The 15,426-nt window shown below is 34.8% G+C and overlaps 1 protein-coding gene across 1 annotated transcript in view; it reads left to right on the forward strand.

Annotated features, from left to right (window-relative positions):
• PRKDC (protein kinase, DNA-activated, catalytic subunit) overlaps positions 1–15,426 on the forward strand; it is a 250,915-nt gene that overhangs the window by 197,925 nt on the left and 37,564 nt on the right. Inside the window, exons 69-71 of the mRNA XM_037506810.2 lie at positions 4,874–5,063; positions 9,210–9,384; positions 10,727–10,917. Coding sequence (XP_037362707.1) covers positions 4,874–5,063; positions 9,210–9,384; positions 10,727–10,917 — 556 coding nt within the window. The remainder of the gene's footprint in view (positions 1–4,873; positions 5,064–9,209; positions 9,385–10,726; positions 10,918–15,426) is intronic.

Below are 15,426 nucleotides of genomic sequence, written 5' to 3' on the forward strand. Positions count from 1 at the left end.
TCCCTGTATTGCTGTTTATTTTTCCTGGTAGTTGTAGTGTTTGTTTTTGGTGCTCCAATGTTTGGTGCATAAATATTTAAATTGTTATATTTTCTAGATGGATTAACTTCTATATCATCATAAGATGAACTCCTTTTTATAATTGTTAGCTCTAAGTCTATTTTGTCAGCCAAAACTATCACTGATTTTTTTTGCTTGCCATTGGATTGAAATATCTTCTGCCATCTTTCACTCTCAGTATGTGTGTGTGTTAAAGCTGAAGTGAGTCTCTTGTAGGCACCATATTGTTGTATTCTTTTTTTAAAAAATCCTGTCCAACCATTCTGTATTTTTTATTGGATAATTTAATTCATTAATGTTTAAAATAATTGTTGATATATCAGGACTTACTATTGCCATTTTGTTAATTGTTTTCTGACATTTGTAGACCTATTACTGTTCCTTATCTTGCTGTCTTCTTCTGTGATTTGATGACTTTTTGCATGGGATAGATAGCTTTGACTTCTTTGCCAGGATTTTTGTTGTACCTCTACAGGTACAATCCTTTGTGATTGACATGAGGACATAAAATATCTTATAATTGTAACACTATTTTTTAAGCTGATAACATTTTAACTATCATAACATTCCTTAGTTTAAAGCTTTTATGCTCTTCCTCACAGTTTAGGTTATTGATGTTACAACTTATGCATTTTATATTGTATATTCAGAAACAGACTATTGTAATTATGGGTTTTTAAGTATGTTAATTATATAACTCCTAAACTAGGCTGTTAAGTGAATTACACATCATTATTACCATGTTAGACAATCTGGCCTTGACTTTATATATTATATATTTGATGTGTGGTTTTCTTCGTTTTTATATTATCTTTTTTTGGTTTTGGTATTAATGTTGACCTCATAATTTGTTTGCAAGTGTTCTTTCTTTTTAAGTTTTTTAGAAGAGTTTGAGCAGGATGGGTATTGGTTCATTTTGAAGATTTGTAGAACTGACTTGTGATGTCATCTGGTCCTGGACTTCAGTATTTTGGAAGAGTTTTGATAACTGTTTCAATTGCTCTGCTTGTGATTGGTTTGTTCAGGTTTTCTAATTTCTTTCCCATTCAGTTTTGGATGGTTGTAAAAATCTAAGATCTTGTCCATGTCTTCTAAGTTGTCGAATTTATTAAAATATGTATCTTCATAGTAGTCTCAAATTATTCTCTGAAATTCTGCAGCATCTGCATTTTTTTTTTTACTTTGTTTCATATTCCACTCATGTTTTTTGCTCATTTGCATCTCAGTTACACTGAATCGTTCTTCCATTTGATCTAATTTACCTAACTTTCTCAGGAATTATTCATCACCTGTTTTTCTCTTTTTATATCTTGAATTTCAATTGTTATCTTATTGAGAGCTTTATTTTCTATCTTCTGTTCATTGATTTTATTTCTTTCATTTGTTTTTCTGAGTTTTCTTGTTATCTTCCATTTCTTTGAATTTATCAGGGTTTGAAACTCTGATAGGAAGACTATATCTTTCATGTCTTTAAAGTTGGTTTCTGGATGTTTTTTCACTCTTTTTGTTTTCATTGCTCCCCTGAGGTCTTGTTTGGCCTTTTGTTCTGCTCTTTTCTCTCCATTATTTGCTTTGGGCTTCCACTGCTATAACTGAGGCTTCTGCTGGACTCCTTCCCTGTCAGGGTTCTAGTTGCCTAACTAGTCTGGGTGAAGTCAGGATTAATGGGTCTCGTGGGTTATTTCATTTCATTCCTGATGCATATTTGCTCTAGATGTAGAATTCTGGGTAGATTCCCCCTTCACCATCAGCGCTATAATTTGTCATCTAAGTTTGTGAAAAGAAAGATGCAGTTGTTAGTAAAATTGTTTTTCCCCTGTATAAATAATTTTTCTGGTCTTATTTCAAGATTTTTTCCTTTGTGGTTATGAGAATTTTGTTTATCATGTAGCTAGGTGTCATTTTCTTTGAATTTTTCACTTGTGAGGTTTACTGATCTTCTTGAATTGTGTATTTATGTCATTTTTTTCCTGAAAATTTTTTCTCTAATTTTTCTTTTTGTCTTTCTTGGGTTTCAATTACTTATTTATTTCAACTTTGACACTCTCTTGGTTTCCCAAAGCTTTGTTCATTTTTTTCTCTTTTTTCCTCTTTATTCTAGTTGCTGCTTTTCATACTGTTTCTTTATTAAAACACATATATTTCATTTATTTCTTGTGTATCTTATTTTTTTTGTCTCTTGGAGAATAGTTAGAATTTTGGTGCTTTTAGCTAAAAAGAAACTTTTCCAAAGAGGAAATGCAAATGGCCAACAGGCATATGAAAAAATGTTCATCACTTGTAATCAGGGAAATACAAATCAAAACTACAATGAGATACCATCTTACACCGGTGAGAATGGCACATATTAAAAAAACTAGCAACAACAAATATTGGTGAGGATGTGGCGAAAAAGGAACTCTCCTGCACTGCTGGTGGGAGTGCAAACTGGTCCAACCACAATCTGGAGAGCTGTCTGGAGATTCAACCTGCTAAAGATGGAGCTTCCATATGGAGCTTCCAGCAATTCCACTCCTAGGTATTTACCTAGAGGACACAGAGTCATTAATTCAAAAGGGCACCTGCACCCCTATGTTTACAGAAGCACTATTTACAATAGCTAAGCTTTGGAAACAACCCAAATGCCCAAAAATAGATGACTGGATCAAGAAGATGTGGTACATATACACCATGGAATATTACTCAACAATCAATAAACTCATGCAATTTGCAGCAACATGGATGGAGCTGAAAGGGATCATGCTCAGCGAAATAAACCAGAAAGAAAAAGAAAAAATACCAGATGGTCTCACTCACAGCAGGAATTTAGAAAACCTAAATAAGGGATCAGGAAAAAGACTAATTATAATAAAGTAAAAATCAAAATCAACAAGCAACTATAAACGAGACACACTACGGGGGTTGGGGGGGGACAGTGTAGGAGGGATTACAGTCAAAACAAGGGTGGTGGGAATTGTGTGGGGACAATAACCAATATGAAAATGCATACATTATGCAAAAATGAAAAATGATGTAAAAATATATAAAATAAAAGAATATTGGTACTTTTGTAATCATTCCAATACATGGGTGACCTTAGAGTTGACATCTATGATCATCTTCTCCAGTGAGAATGGAGATATATTTTCCTGATTCTTTGTGTATCAGTTATTTTTGAGATGTTGAACATTATCTTGTATAAACTATAAATTATTTTATAATTCTCTGGAGAATGTAAATTATTTTATTTAGCAAATTATTAGCCCTGTAAGATTTGAATAGTAGTCTGTGTTGCCTTCATTGGGTCGAACTGCAGTTCATTTTTCAAGTCTTTCCTTCATTGTTTGGTGTCAGTTCTCTGTATGTAGACCTCAGGGAGGTAGGCTGAGCCCTGTGTAGCTACAGCTGTAGGATTAGAATATCCCTTCTCTGGCTTTCTCAAGAATTCTCCCTCAATCTTTCATCTACCTAGGTTCCTTCCCAGGTTTATCTGGACATAATATACCAGGTTTTCTATTGGAATTATAGTCACAGGCTGCCACAACTCTCTTCATCTGCAGCTGGCGTCATGGCAAAACTGGAACAAGAAAGAAAAATAACAGGAAACTCATCCCAAACACAGTACATTTTGCAGTTTTACCTCTCTGGTGTTTTTTCCTTTCACTTTTTAGGTGGCTGTATTTTGCATTTTATCCAGAGATTCTAGTTGTTAACAGCAGGATGATGATATGCAGGGCCTCACAATGCTGTGCCAGAACCAGAGCTCTGTTATTTTTGGAAAGGTGCTTTTCTTGGCTCACCAAGGACAAAAATATGCCCTGTACTCTAGCATTTCTCTACCTTTGTTTAGTTTATTTCTCTGGAAGTTCTTTATGTCCTCTATTGCCTGCAACTGAATGCATTTTTCGAAACGTAGGAAAAAGTCCATCTCATTTTGTGATAAGTTAATTTATCTCCTCTATTTGTCCTCTTCCCCTTTCTGTGAGTACATGCTAATTTATACTTACTAGTAATGTATAACATTTTTGTTTCATTCTTTTATTATTTCTTGAAATGATAATTAAGTACCTATTTTTTGTGACTTTTACTTGTTCTCATAAATTAAAGAGGGAGCATAAAAAAGCAATAGCAGCTCTAGGGAGAGAGGGGATACTTTCATAGGGGGAAGGAACAAAGAAGCTAGTAGATAACTAGAAAGGCTTGAATTTGGGGAATAACTAAAAATAAAAGAGATGTATGGGACTTGTTACTTTATCTGGCCACAGTCTTTCTATGTAAAATGAAATTAGCTCCTGGTTTAATAGAAAGTCACTTGATTGTTGACTGGGGTGAATTTTGTATGTAAAATCCTTTGTCAGTGTTACTGACAAGGAACACCAAATACTGGAACATTATGATACAAACAAAAAGAATGTCATGGCAGTTTATCCTTACCTTTTAATATTCTCAGTGATTTTAATATGTTGGCTGTTTTACATTTTTTACATTTGGAAATAGAATCCTAAAATGGGAATATTAGGAGAAAAAATGGCCTTTGAGTCAACTCAGGGTGTGTTAACCATTCATTAAGAGAGAAAATTGTGGCTTTAATTATTTTGTGGCAGTGAAGGCAATAAATGATATCTGGAAAATTCCTTTGAAGTATTATTGGTGAGTTGGTCAATTAAAATGCATATTAAATCCAATGCCTAGAATGTAAATTTATAATCCAATGACAGAACATTTAACAACTATAGAATTTCTGTCTGTAAATGCTATTTAGTAGCTTCCTATATGTCAAAGATTTTTTTGTGGCTCTCTGGTTTTAATTTTCGTATTTCCTTGTTTTCTATAGATGTTTCTTTCTCAGCAAAATAGAAGAGAAACTTACTTTTCTTCCAGATGATAACAGTATGAATGTAGATGGAGATGAAGTTTTCAGTGAAAACATGGAAGTGCAGGAGCAGGGAGAAAGCATGCATTTTCTAATTAAGAGCTGCAAATTTTCTATGAAAATGAAGATGATAGAAAGTGCAAGAAAACAGGTAGTTACTGATTTGTGTTCCTCTTTCTAATTTACCCTTTTTAACTTTATTTTTCCTTAAATTCTGAACCTTAAAGATAATTGAGTAAGTATCTTTCCTTTTTTATAAGAAATTAAATTTGAAGAAGCACTTAATTAGCAAGAAAACCTCATAAATTTATTACATTTTTAATCCCTGCGAGTTAATTATGTTATATTAATTTAGAAGATAATGAACCAAACTTGTGTAGTCTTGTTTAACAAAATGAAGACTTACGTGTTAGTTACAAATTATATTTAAATTTAGTTTGTGGATATCTATCATTTGACAGTAAAACCCTTCTTTAAATAAATATGCTTTGCTTAAAATTTTATACAAAGCTTATTTTTATGTTAAGTCATTTGAAAATAGGAATTTATTCTTTTATTGATCTTATCTTGATTGTTATAAAAAGCAGAGAGACTGGCCCAGCCATCCCAGCCACACCGACAATGGGAAAACCCACCAAGGCCTGCCTCTGGGCCCATTCACCATAGATGCCCTGCGATCACACCCCATGTTGGTATCTGCTCTGGGGCAACTACTGTACATAACCTGTTAGAATTCCAGAATAGTGGGAGAGGAAGACCTATGACCAACAGAAGCCCAACTAGAGCGTAGCAAACCCTAAAGTAAACAGTGTGGAGAAAGAAAAATGCAAATGGTCAAGGAAGTCCTTGGGGGAACAATACACCACAGAAAGAAAACCAATCTCCAGAAGCCAACAACATACACATGGAAAAGATTTTCTTCCTGTCAGATAAAGAATTCAAAATTGCCATAATTAAGAAAATCAAAGAATTAAAATAATACAAAGAAAACTCAAAAAAACAGATTAGAGATATACATGAAAAATCAGAAAAGGAAAGGAATGTTATGAGAAAGAATTAGTAAACAGAAAATCAAGATTGAAACTTCAATAAAGAAAATAATGGAATTGCAAGATGTAAATAATAAGATCAATGGATGAGGTAAAAAATTCTGGAGAAAACCATGGAAGTAAATTAGACCAAATGAAAGAATGAATCAGTGATCTCTCAGATACAGATGGGAAAAGAACCAAGATGGACAAAGAGAAATACAAAGGAAAAAGAATGACAAAACACTTCAATAATTATCTGACACCACGTGGAAAGAAAATATAAGAATCATAGGAATCCCAGAAGAAGAAAAGAGATGGAAGGGAACTGAAGATCTATTTAAGGAAATAAACTTGAAGAAGAAAATGAACATACAAATATAGGAACCTAAAAGAACACCAAACTACCTAAATATGTCTACAGCAAGGTACATAATCTTGGGGAATTTGCAATCACTAAAATTGCTGTACAAACAATACTAAAACAAGTTTCATATTTAGATCAAAGAGGAATGGACATAATGAACTGAACAAGAAATTAAATAAAAACTCAAAACTATGAACAGAATGGTGTTAACAGCCTTCCACATATCAACAGCAACTCAAAATTTCAATGGAATGAACTCTGCAAAAAAAAAAAGACAATGTATTCGTGGATTAGGAAACAGAATCCAACCTTCTGCTGCCTGAAGGAAATGCACAAGTAAATGTCAGCCAAAGGAAGGCAGGAACAGCCATTCTTATATCAGACAAAATAGACTTCCAGCTACAAGATACATGAATGGACATTATGTAATAATCAAGGGGACAATATACCAGAAAGACATAATGCTTATCAACATATACTAATCAAGTGAAGGAGCACCAAAATACATTACAGATTACTGTTGTTTCTGAAAACAGACACTGGAGAAAATACATGTGGTATAGAAGACTGCCCACTCTCACCAATTGGCAGATCAACAAGGCAGAAAATAAATAAGGACACAATAGCCCTAAACAAAGATCCAGACCACATGGACTTAACACACATTTATAGGGCAGTGTACCTTACAAAAACCATATATTGGGTCATAAGACAAATACCAACAATTACATGAAGATTGAAATATACCAGATATCTTCTCTGATTCTAAAGGTATCAAACTAGAAATCATTTCCAAAGGAAAGCAGGAAATACTGTAATCCATGGAGACAGAACAACTACTGAAAGACATCTGGATTAATGAGTAAATCAAAGAAAAATTAAAAAAAAAAAACAAGACAAATGATAATGAGTGCATTACCTTCCAGAATGTATGGAACACAGCAAAAAGCAGAAGTATAAAACAAAACAGCCCAGTAAATAAACAAGAACGAACCCAAACAAGCAACCTAATTTCTCATTTTGAGGGGTCTGAGCACTGGAGGGGTCTGCGTGCCATTTGGGACCCTCGATGGTGGCCGGGGATCGAACAGGCGCTGCAGAGGCTGTGGGCAACTTCACAGTCCAGCGCTCAACCACTGTGCCACCGGGGAGACCCAAGAAGAGAAATTTTGATTGTAATAGGAAAACTTCATGGAGAAAAAGACATTTGGATTGGATTTTATGGGAATGGTAGAATTTGACTTGGAGAATGGTATTCTCAATGTATGATATATTCAAACAGTCATGAAGGTGAGAAAATGGAAATTGCAGAGCTTGTTTTGAGCAGAGTGTGGGATGGTCTCATTGAGACTGTATTGAGGTGGATCATGGAGCATTTGAGTGCTGAACTAAGGAATGGTGATTCTATACTATTCCTCTACTATGACTTCAGAAGTCATTGAAGGTTTTTCAAACTTTATAGCTAATTTGGAAGCTATATAGAAGATCTGACTGTTGAGGGGAAAGTCTTGAATTAGGGAAGTCGTGGTAGGGAGGAAAACAATGTGAAGGACATTGTATAAGTAAATGTAAGAAAACCTGAGATATTAGAAATAGTAGAGAGTGTGCAGTTAAGGATGATTTGGATTATTAGACTGGTGATTAGGAAGTAAAAGGTCTTATGAAAAAAAATGTCCCTTGATGCTTAGGAGAGAATTAGAGGTTTAGATTTAAAAAACTGACATAACAAGCAACCAAATAAAAATAGAATTGTATATTAAAACTAAAAACTTCTGTGCCTCAAATGATGGAGTCAAGAAAAGTAAAGAGACAGAGAAAATATTTGGAAATCATATACCTGGAAAGAGTCTACTTACCCAGGATACATAAAGAGCTATAACAGCTGAACAGCAGAAAGTCAAACCACTCAACTGAAAAATGAGTGAAGGACGTGAATAGACATTTCTTCAAAGAAGCTACACAGATGGCCAACATGCACATGAAAAGAAGTTCAACATCATTGGTTACTCGAAAAATGTAAATGAAAAACCCAGTAGGATAGCACTTATACCAGCTATAATGGCTATAATCAAAGATGAAATAAGTGTTGGTGAGGATGTGGAGAAATTGGAATTCTTAACTCATTGCTACTGTGAATGTACAATGGTGTACCTGCTCTGGAAAACACTGACAGTTCCTCAAAAAGCTAAACACAGGTTTACCAATTTGATCTAGCAGTTGGACTCTTATATAGACACCTAAGAGATACCAAAAGCATGTATACTCACAGAAATTTGTACTTAGATGTTCACAGCAACATTATTCAAAATACCCCAAAACTAGAAACAGCCTATCAATAGATGAATGAATAGATAAAATGTGATCTATCCATGCAATAGATTCTTATTCAGTCATAAATAGGAATAAGTACTGATATACATGCTGTAACTGGATGAACCTGGAAAATACTATGCTATTTGAAGAAGCCAGATACAAAATCCTTACATATTTTCATTTTCCATTGATATGAAATACTCAGAATAGGAAATGCATAGCAACAGTGATTATAAAATGGGGAGCATACATCATAGCCCAAGAGTTTCTTTCTGGGTAGATGAAAATGTCCTGGAATTAGAGAATGTTGATTGTGTTCTAACTTTGTGAATACACTAAAAGATAATGTATTGTACACTTTAAAATGTGAAATGTGTCCCCGTGGCATATAAAATACATTCATGTAATTTAAGCTGAGGAGTTGGATTAGCTGCTCTAAGGTGAATGATGTTATGCAAAAAAAAAAAAAAAAAAAAAAAAGGGAAACAGGCCAGTAAAGCTTAAAATTAAAAAAAACTCTTGTAAAACACTTTTATTTCTAAGTTATCACCTGTATGTCATCATACTCGTTTCTTTTTCTGTTGCATAGAACAATTTCTCGCTTGCCATGAAAATATTAAAGGAGCTGCATAAAGAGTCGAAAACAAGAGATGACTGGCAAGTGAAATGGACACAGAGCTATTGTAGGCTCAGTCACAGCCGGAGCTGGAGCCAGAGCTGTCCTGAGCAAGTTCTCACTGTGCTGAAGACAGTCTCCTTGTTAGGTATTTGACTAATCTTGTCCATAGCAGTTTGAGTACTATTTTACATTATGTCTGTGTGCCTTTAAAATTGTTATTTCTGTTGCTGACATTTGGGAATTGAACCTTTGTAATAATTTTATTAAATATTTGAAGCCAAGGTACTTTGTATCCTGATAATGCTAAAGAATATGACATTTGGTGCTTTCACTTCTTTATCTATAAAATAAAATTGAAATTAAAAATTTCCCTTTAATTTGCCCAAATTATGGGTCTAAGAATTCAGTTATTTTGAAAATTTTACTTTTATATGTAAGAATGAAATTGTAAAAAGTTCAACATGTGAAGCATTTTTCTTCCTCAGTTCTTGTTCTGAGCAGAGAGCCTTTATGACTAAGGGGAGAAAAACTTTCTCTGGAGATTTGGTTTCTTGCCAAGTCTGCTCTGTTACCATAAGTTCAAGAGGACGTCGTAACATGATTATTGAACATGTTGGCAAAATTCTGAATCTCCATTTTCAGTAGGACACTACATTATACCAGAGTCTCAGTCTTCGTAAAGTACAAATAGGGGAAGCAGACTTTCCATTTTGACCCCAGGATTAGAAAATCATACTTATGATTCCTTTAGTATTTTTTTTTTTTTTGAGGGGGCGGTTTCGGGAGAGGAGAATTTGCTGATATTAAGATAACACAACTCAATAATCTCTAGTTTTAGTCATTATATTATAGTTGCAGTGTGTAACAGCTTTGTGCAATAAGCAGGGGCAATTGTTATGCTCATGTGTCAGAGAAATCTGGCATAGAATTCTGATCCATGGATGAGCAGGGCAGCGTGCTAGATGACTACCATTTCTCTTTTGTACCCCCTCTTTGTAGCTCTGCATGCTGCCAACTTGACCAGACTAGACAAACTCCTGATCCAGAACCCATGCTAAGAGCAGAACTAGACCTTTAAATCTAACAGTTGCTGTTGCTTTATCAGCTATACATCACAATATTTAAAATCTTTTTTGGGTTATTAATGTATAAACACAAATGCATTAAGAAGAGCCATTTTCTATCCTTTGTAACATACATAATTAGGTACTTTGACAATACAGAGTAATGTTGCTTGACAAAAAATTTATTGAATGTTTTAATTGCTTTACCTCTGTGGACATTGATATAATCACTGCTGAAATAGAACTTTTGTTTTTCATGAAAGTGCAAGAAATTTCCTAACCAATGTTTGAAAGCAATTTCTCATACCTTCAAGATGTATTTTTAATTAATATCTCAGAAAACTTGTGCATTTTGAATGCTTTTTATTCATGGTATTCATTTACATCTGAAAAATTTGTGTGTTTGTATTTTAAATCCATCAGGTGAGAACACATCAGGCTACTTTAGCAAAAATACTAGAGCATTTCTTGACCAAAATATTCTCCTGGGTAAAACTTACAAGATAATAGGGGATGCTCTTAGCAGTGAGCCAGCCTGCCTTGCTGAAATCGAGGAAAATAAGGCTAAAAGAATATTGGAACTTTCTGGGTCCAGTTCAGAGAATGCAGAAAAGGTAACAAAAAGTATGTTTTTATTTTTTTCTTTTTGAGGTAACATTGGTATGTTACAGAGGTATAGGATCACATCTTTTGAGACATGTTACCATACCCTTCACTAAGGCACCCATAGTCATCTACTGTAGTCTATTTGGCTTTCTTCAGCTTTAAACTCCATTTTCGCCCACCATCTCTGGTACTCTCAGTTATTTAGTCATATTCCTAGGATTTGTTTTAGGTTTAGTTTTGTTTGACTCTTTGTTTTGTTTTTCTGTATTCCACATAGAAGTGAAATCTGGTATTTATCCTTTTCCTTCTGATTTATTTGGCCTCCAATTCCATCCTGTTGTTTCCAGTGGATTTATACCTGAGGAGTAATCCATTGGGGGTATACTGCATCTTCTTAATCTACTCATTTGTCATTGGGCACTAATGTCTCCATAGCTTAGCTATTGTAAATAGTACTGCAGTGAATTTAGAGTGCATATATCCCTTGAAATTATTGTTTTTGCAATTTTAAAATATTTTTTATGTTTTTTACTTCATTCTTCATTCTCATCTCGGTTATAGTCCCCATGAAATTCCCACAAACAATTCACCCGTGTACCATCACCATAGTCCCTTGTGCTCTTACCACCCCTGTTTTGATCCTACTCCCTTCTCCCCTCCTCTGTAGAAAGATTTGTTGTCCTCATTATCATTTATAGTTGCCTGTTGATTTTGATTTTCACTTTAGTATACTAACTTATTTTTCCCCCATTGATCCCTTATTTGGATACTTTTACAGTCCTCCAGTAAGTGAAACCATCGGTAATTTTCTTTTTCTTTATGGCTTATTTAACTGAGTATGATCCCTTCCAGCTCCATCCATGTTACTGCAAATGGCATGAGTTTATCTTTTGATTGCTGAGTAATATTCCATTGTGTATATATACCACATCTTCTTGATCCAGTCATCTATTTTGGGGCATTTGGGTTGTTTCCATAGCTTAGCGATTGTAAATAGTGCTGCAATAAACATAGGGATGCAGGTGTCCTTTTGAATTAATGTTTTTGTGTCCTTTGGGTAGATACCTAGGAGTGGAATTGCTGGAATCATATGGAAACTCCATTTTTAGCAGATTGAGGAATTTCCACAGAGCTTTCCATAGTGGTTGGACCAGTTAACACTCCCACCAGCAGTGTAGTAGAGTTCCTTGTCCACATCCTCACCAACATTTGTTGTTGCGAGTTTTTTTAATATGTGCCATTCTCACTGGTGTAAGAGGGTATCCCATTGTGGTTTTGATTTGCATTTCCTTGATCACACATGATGTTAAACATTTTTTCATATGCCTTTTGGCCATTTGCATTTCCTCTTTGGAGAAGTGTCTTTTGAACTCTTCTGCCCATTTTTGACTGGATTGTTTACTTTGTTTTTGTTGAGTCTCATCAGATCTTTGCAGATTTTTTTTTTAAAAGATTATTTATTTATGCAAGCACTGGGTACAGTCAGTAGTGTGGGAGGGTGAAAGAATTCACCGAGCCAGAGCGGGGAGCAGAGCAGGCAGAAGGACCAAAGTACACTGCTGACGGGAGCAGCGGGTGGCAGGAGAGGTCTGCGCGCCACGTGGGACCCTCCTTCAGTGGCCGGGGAGCAGCCGGGGATCGAACCGGCTCTGCAGAGGCTACGGGCAGCTTCGCAACCAAGCGCTCAACTGCTGCGCCACCAGGGAGACCCTCTTTACAGATTTTTGTGATCAATCCCTTATCATTAGTATTGCCTGCAAAAATTTTCTTCCAATCAGTAGGGTTTCTCTTTGTTTTGATTAATGTCTCATTTGCTGTACAGAAGCTCTTTAATTTGATGTTGTCCCAGCTGTTAATCCTTTCCTTCACTTTCTTTGCTTTGGGTGATGTGTCTTTAAAGATGTTATTGAGGGGTATGTCAGGGAGTGTTTCACCTATTTTTTCTTCTATATATTTTATAGTTTCAGGTCTTATGTCTGGTTCTTCAATCCATTTTGAGTTGGGTTTTGTGCATGGTGTAAGGTAGTAGTCTAGTTTTATTCTTTTGCATGTAACAGTCCAGTTTCCCCAGCACCATTTATTAAATAAACTTCCTTTGTCCCATTGCATATTCTTTGCTCCTTTGTCAAAGATTTGTTGTCCTCATTATCATTCATCTCCAGGTATTTTTAATTTCTTCTTTGATCTCATTGTTTCAGTGGTTTTCCAGTAGTGTGGATCAATCTCCATGAGGTAGGAGGGTTCCTTGTGTTCTTTTCATTGCTTACTTCTAGTTTGGTGTCTTCATGGTCAGAGAAGATAGTTAGTATGATTTCAATTTTAGTGTATCTGTTGACATTTGTCTTGAGTCCTAGTATGTGATCAATCCTGGAGAATGATTCGTGTACACATGAGAAAAATATGTATTCTTATTTTTTTGGGTATAGTGTTCTATAGATGTTTGTTAAGCCCATGAGTCTAAATAAGTCCTTATTTAGAGCTTTAGTGTCCTTGGTTATTTTTTGTTTCGTTGATCTATCCATTGTCGAGAGTGGAGTGTTTAAGTCTCCCACTATATGCGTATTTGCTGTAAAGTCTGTTTTCAGAGATGATAATAATTGCCTGATATATTTTGGTTATCCTTCATTTGGTAAGTATATGTTGATGAGTGTTATGTCTTCTTGATGTATTGTCCCCTTAATCATAATGTAGTGACCGTCTAAGTCTCATTTTTCCTTTTTTAGTTTGAAGTCTATTTTATCTGATATAAGTATAGCTGTTCCTGTCTTCTTTTTTGGTCCATTTGCCTGTAGGATTGTTTTCTATCCTTTTACTTTCATTCTATTTTTAGCTTTTGTAGTTAAATGTGTTTCCTGAAGCTAGTGAAAGGTTGGGTTCTATTTCTTATCCAGGTTACTACTCTGTGTCTTTTTATTGCTGAGTTTAGTCCATTTATATTTAGAGTTAATATCGATACATTGGCATCTTTATTTGCCATTTTGTCTTTTTGTGATTTTGTTCCTTGTCTTGTTTCATTCTTCTTATTCATTCCTCTGTTGGTTTTAGCTTTAGGACTTCTTGTAGTATTTTTTTAGAGTGTAATGAAATTACACTCTAATTAGTTAGTTGTAATGAAATTCTGGAGTTTCTGTTTGTCTGAGAAGGTCCTTATTCTTTCTTCATAGAGGAAAGAAAGTTTTACAGGGTGAGGTATTCTTGGTTGGCGTTTTTTGAATATGGCCCTCTACTCTCTGCTTACCCATAGTGAATTCTGGGAGATATCTGATGTCAGCCTGATTGGTTTTCCTTTATCTTTTTCTTCCCTCTTGTGAGCTTCATTATTTTTTAAGGAAAGGGTCTTGGATTCTTGGGAGCTTTACTATTGTGTGTCTTGCTGTATTTTTCTCTTCATCATGGAAGCTTGGTATTCTCGCTGGGCTCTTTCTGGTTTCTTAATCTGTGCCTGTATTGCTATATATGTCCCTGTTAGAACTGCTTTTGCTGTGTCCCCCACATTGTGAAGGTTGTGTCCTCATTATCGTTTTCCTCAAGGTATTTTTTGATATCTTCTTTATTTCCTCATTTACCCATTGATCGTTTAGTAGTGTATTAATCTATCGCCACATATTAAGGTATTGTTTTCTTTTTGTAGTTGATTTGTAGTTTAGTACCTTTATGGTCAGAGAAGATACTTGGTATGATTTCTATCTTCATGAATTTATTAATGTTTGTCTTGTGACTCAGTGTGTGCTTCATTTCTGAAAATGACCCATGTGTATTCAGCTTTTTTTGGTTGTAGTGCTCTGTAAATGTCTATTAGACCTATGTAGTCTAGTTCTTTGTTTAGAGTGATTATGTCTTTATTTGCTGACTCATTGATCTGTCCATTGGTGAGAACTGGATATTAAAATCTCCAACCATATATTTTTCTCCAGTGTCTGTTTTTAGATTTGGTAGTAATTGTTGATATATTTTGGTGCACTTTCTTTTGTTGAGTATGTACTGACGAGTGTTATGTCTTCCTGTTGTATTGTTCCCTTGATCATTATAAACTGCCCATCCTTGTCTCTTTTTACTTTTTTTAAGCTGCAAGTCTATTTTGTCTGATATAAGTTTGGCTATTCCTGCCTCCTTTATGTGCCATTTGCTTGCAGGATCATTTTTTTATCCCTTTATTTTCAGCCTATTTTTATCATGGTAATTGCATGTGTTTCCTGAAGGCAGCAAAAAGTTAGGTTCTGATTCCTAATCCAGTTATATACATTGTGTCTTTTATTGATGACTTCAGACCATTAACATTTAGACTATTGACATGAGGTGTCTGTCACTGTCATTTTGTTCCTAGCTTTGGGCTTCTATTTAATTCTTTATTCACTTCTTTGTGTTCATTTGTTTCTCTACTTTAGACCCTAAGGCTTCTTGCGGTATTTCTTCAAAGGGGTATTTAGTGAATGTAAACTCCCTAACATTTTTTTTTTTTTTTGAGAAGGTCATTATCTTTCTTTCATACAAGAAGGGGGATCCCTGTAAGATAGAGT

This window comes from Talpa occidentalis, unplaced genomic scaffold (genome assembly GCF_014898055.3).
Source record: "Talpa occidentalis isolate TD23 unplaced genomic scaffold, MPIMG_talOcc4v2.1, whole genome shotgun sequence".
In the NCBI taxonomy this organism is placed as follows: Eukaryota; Metazoa; Chordata; class Mammalia; order Eulipotyphla; family Talpidae; genus Talpa; species Talpa occidentalis.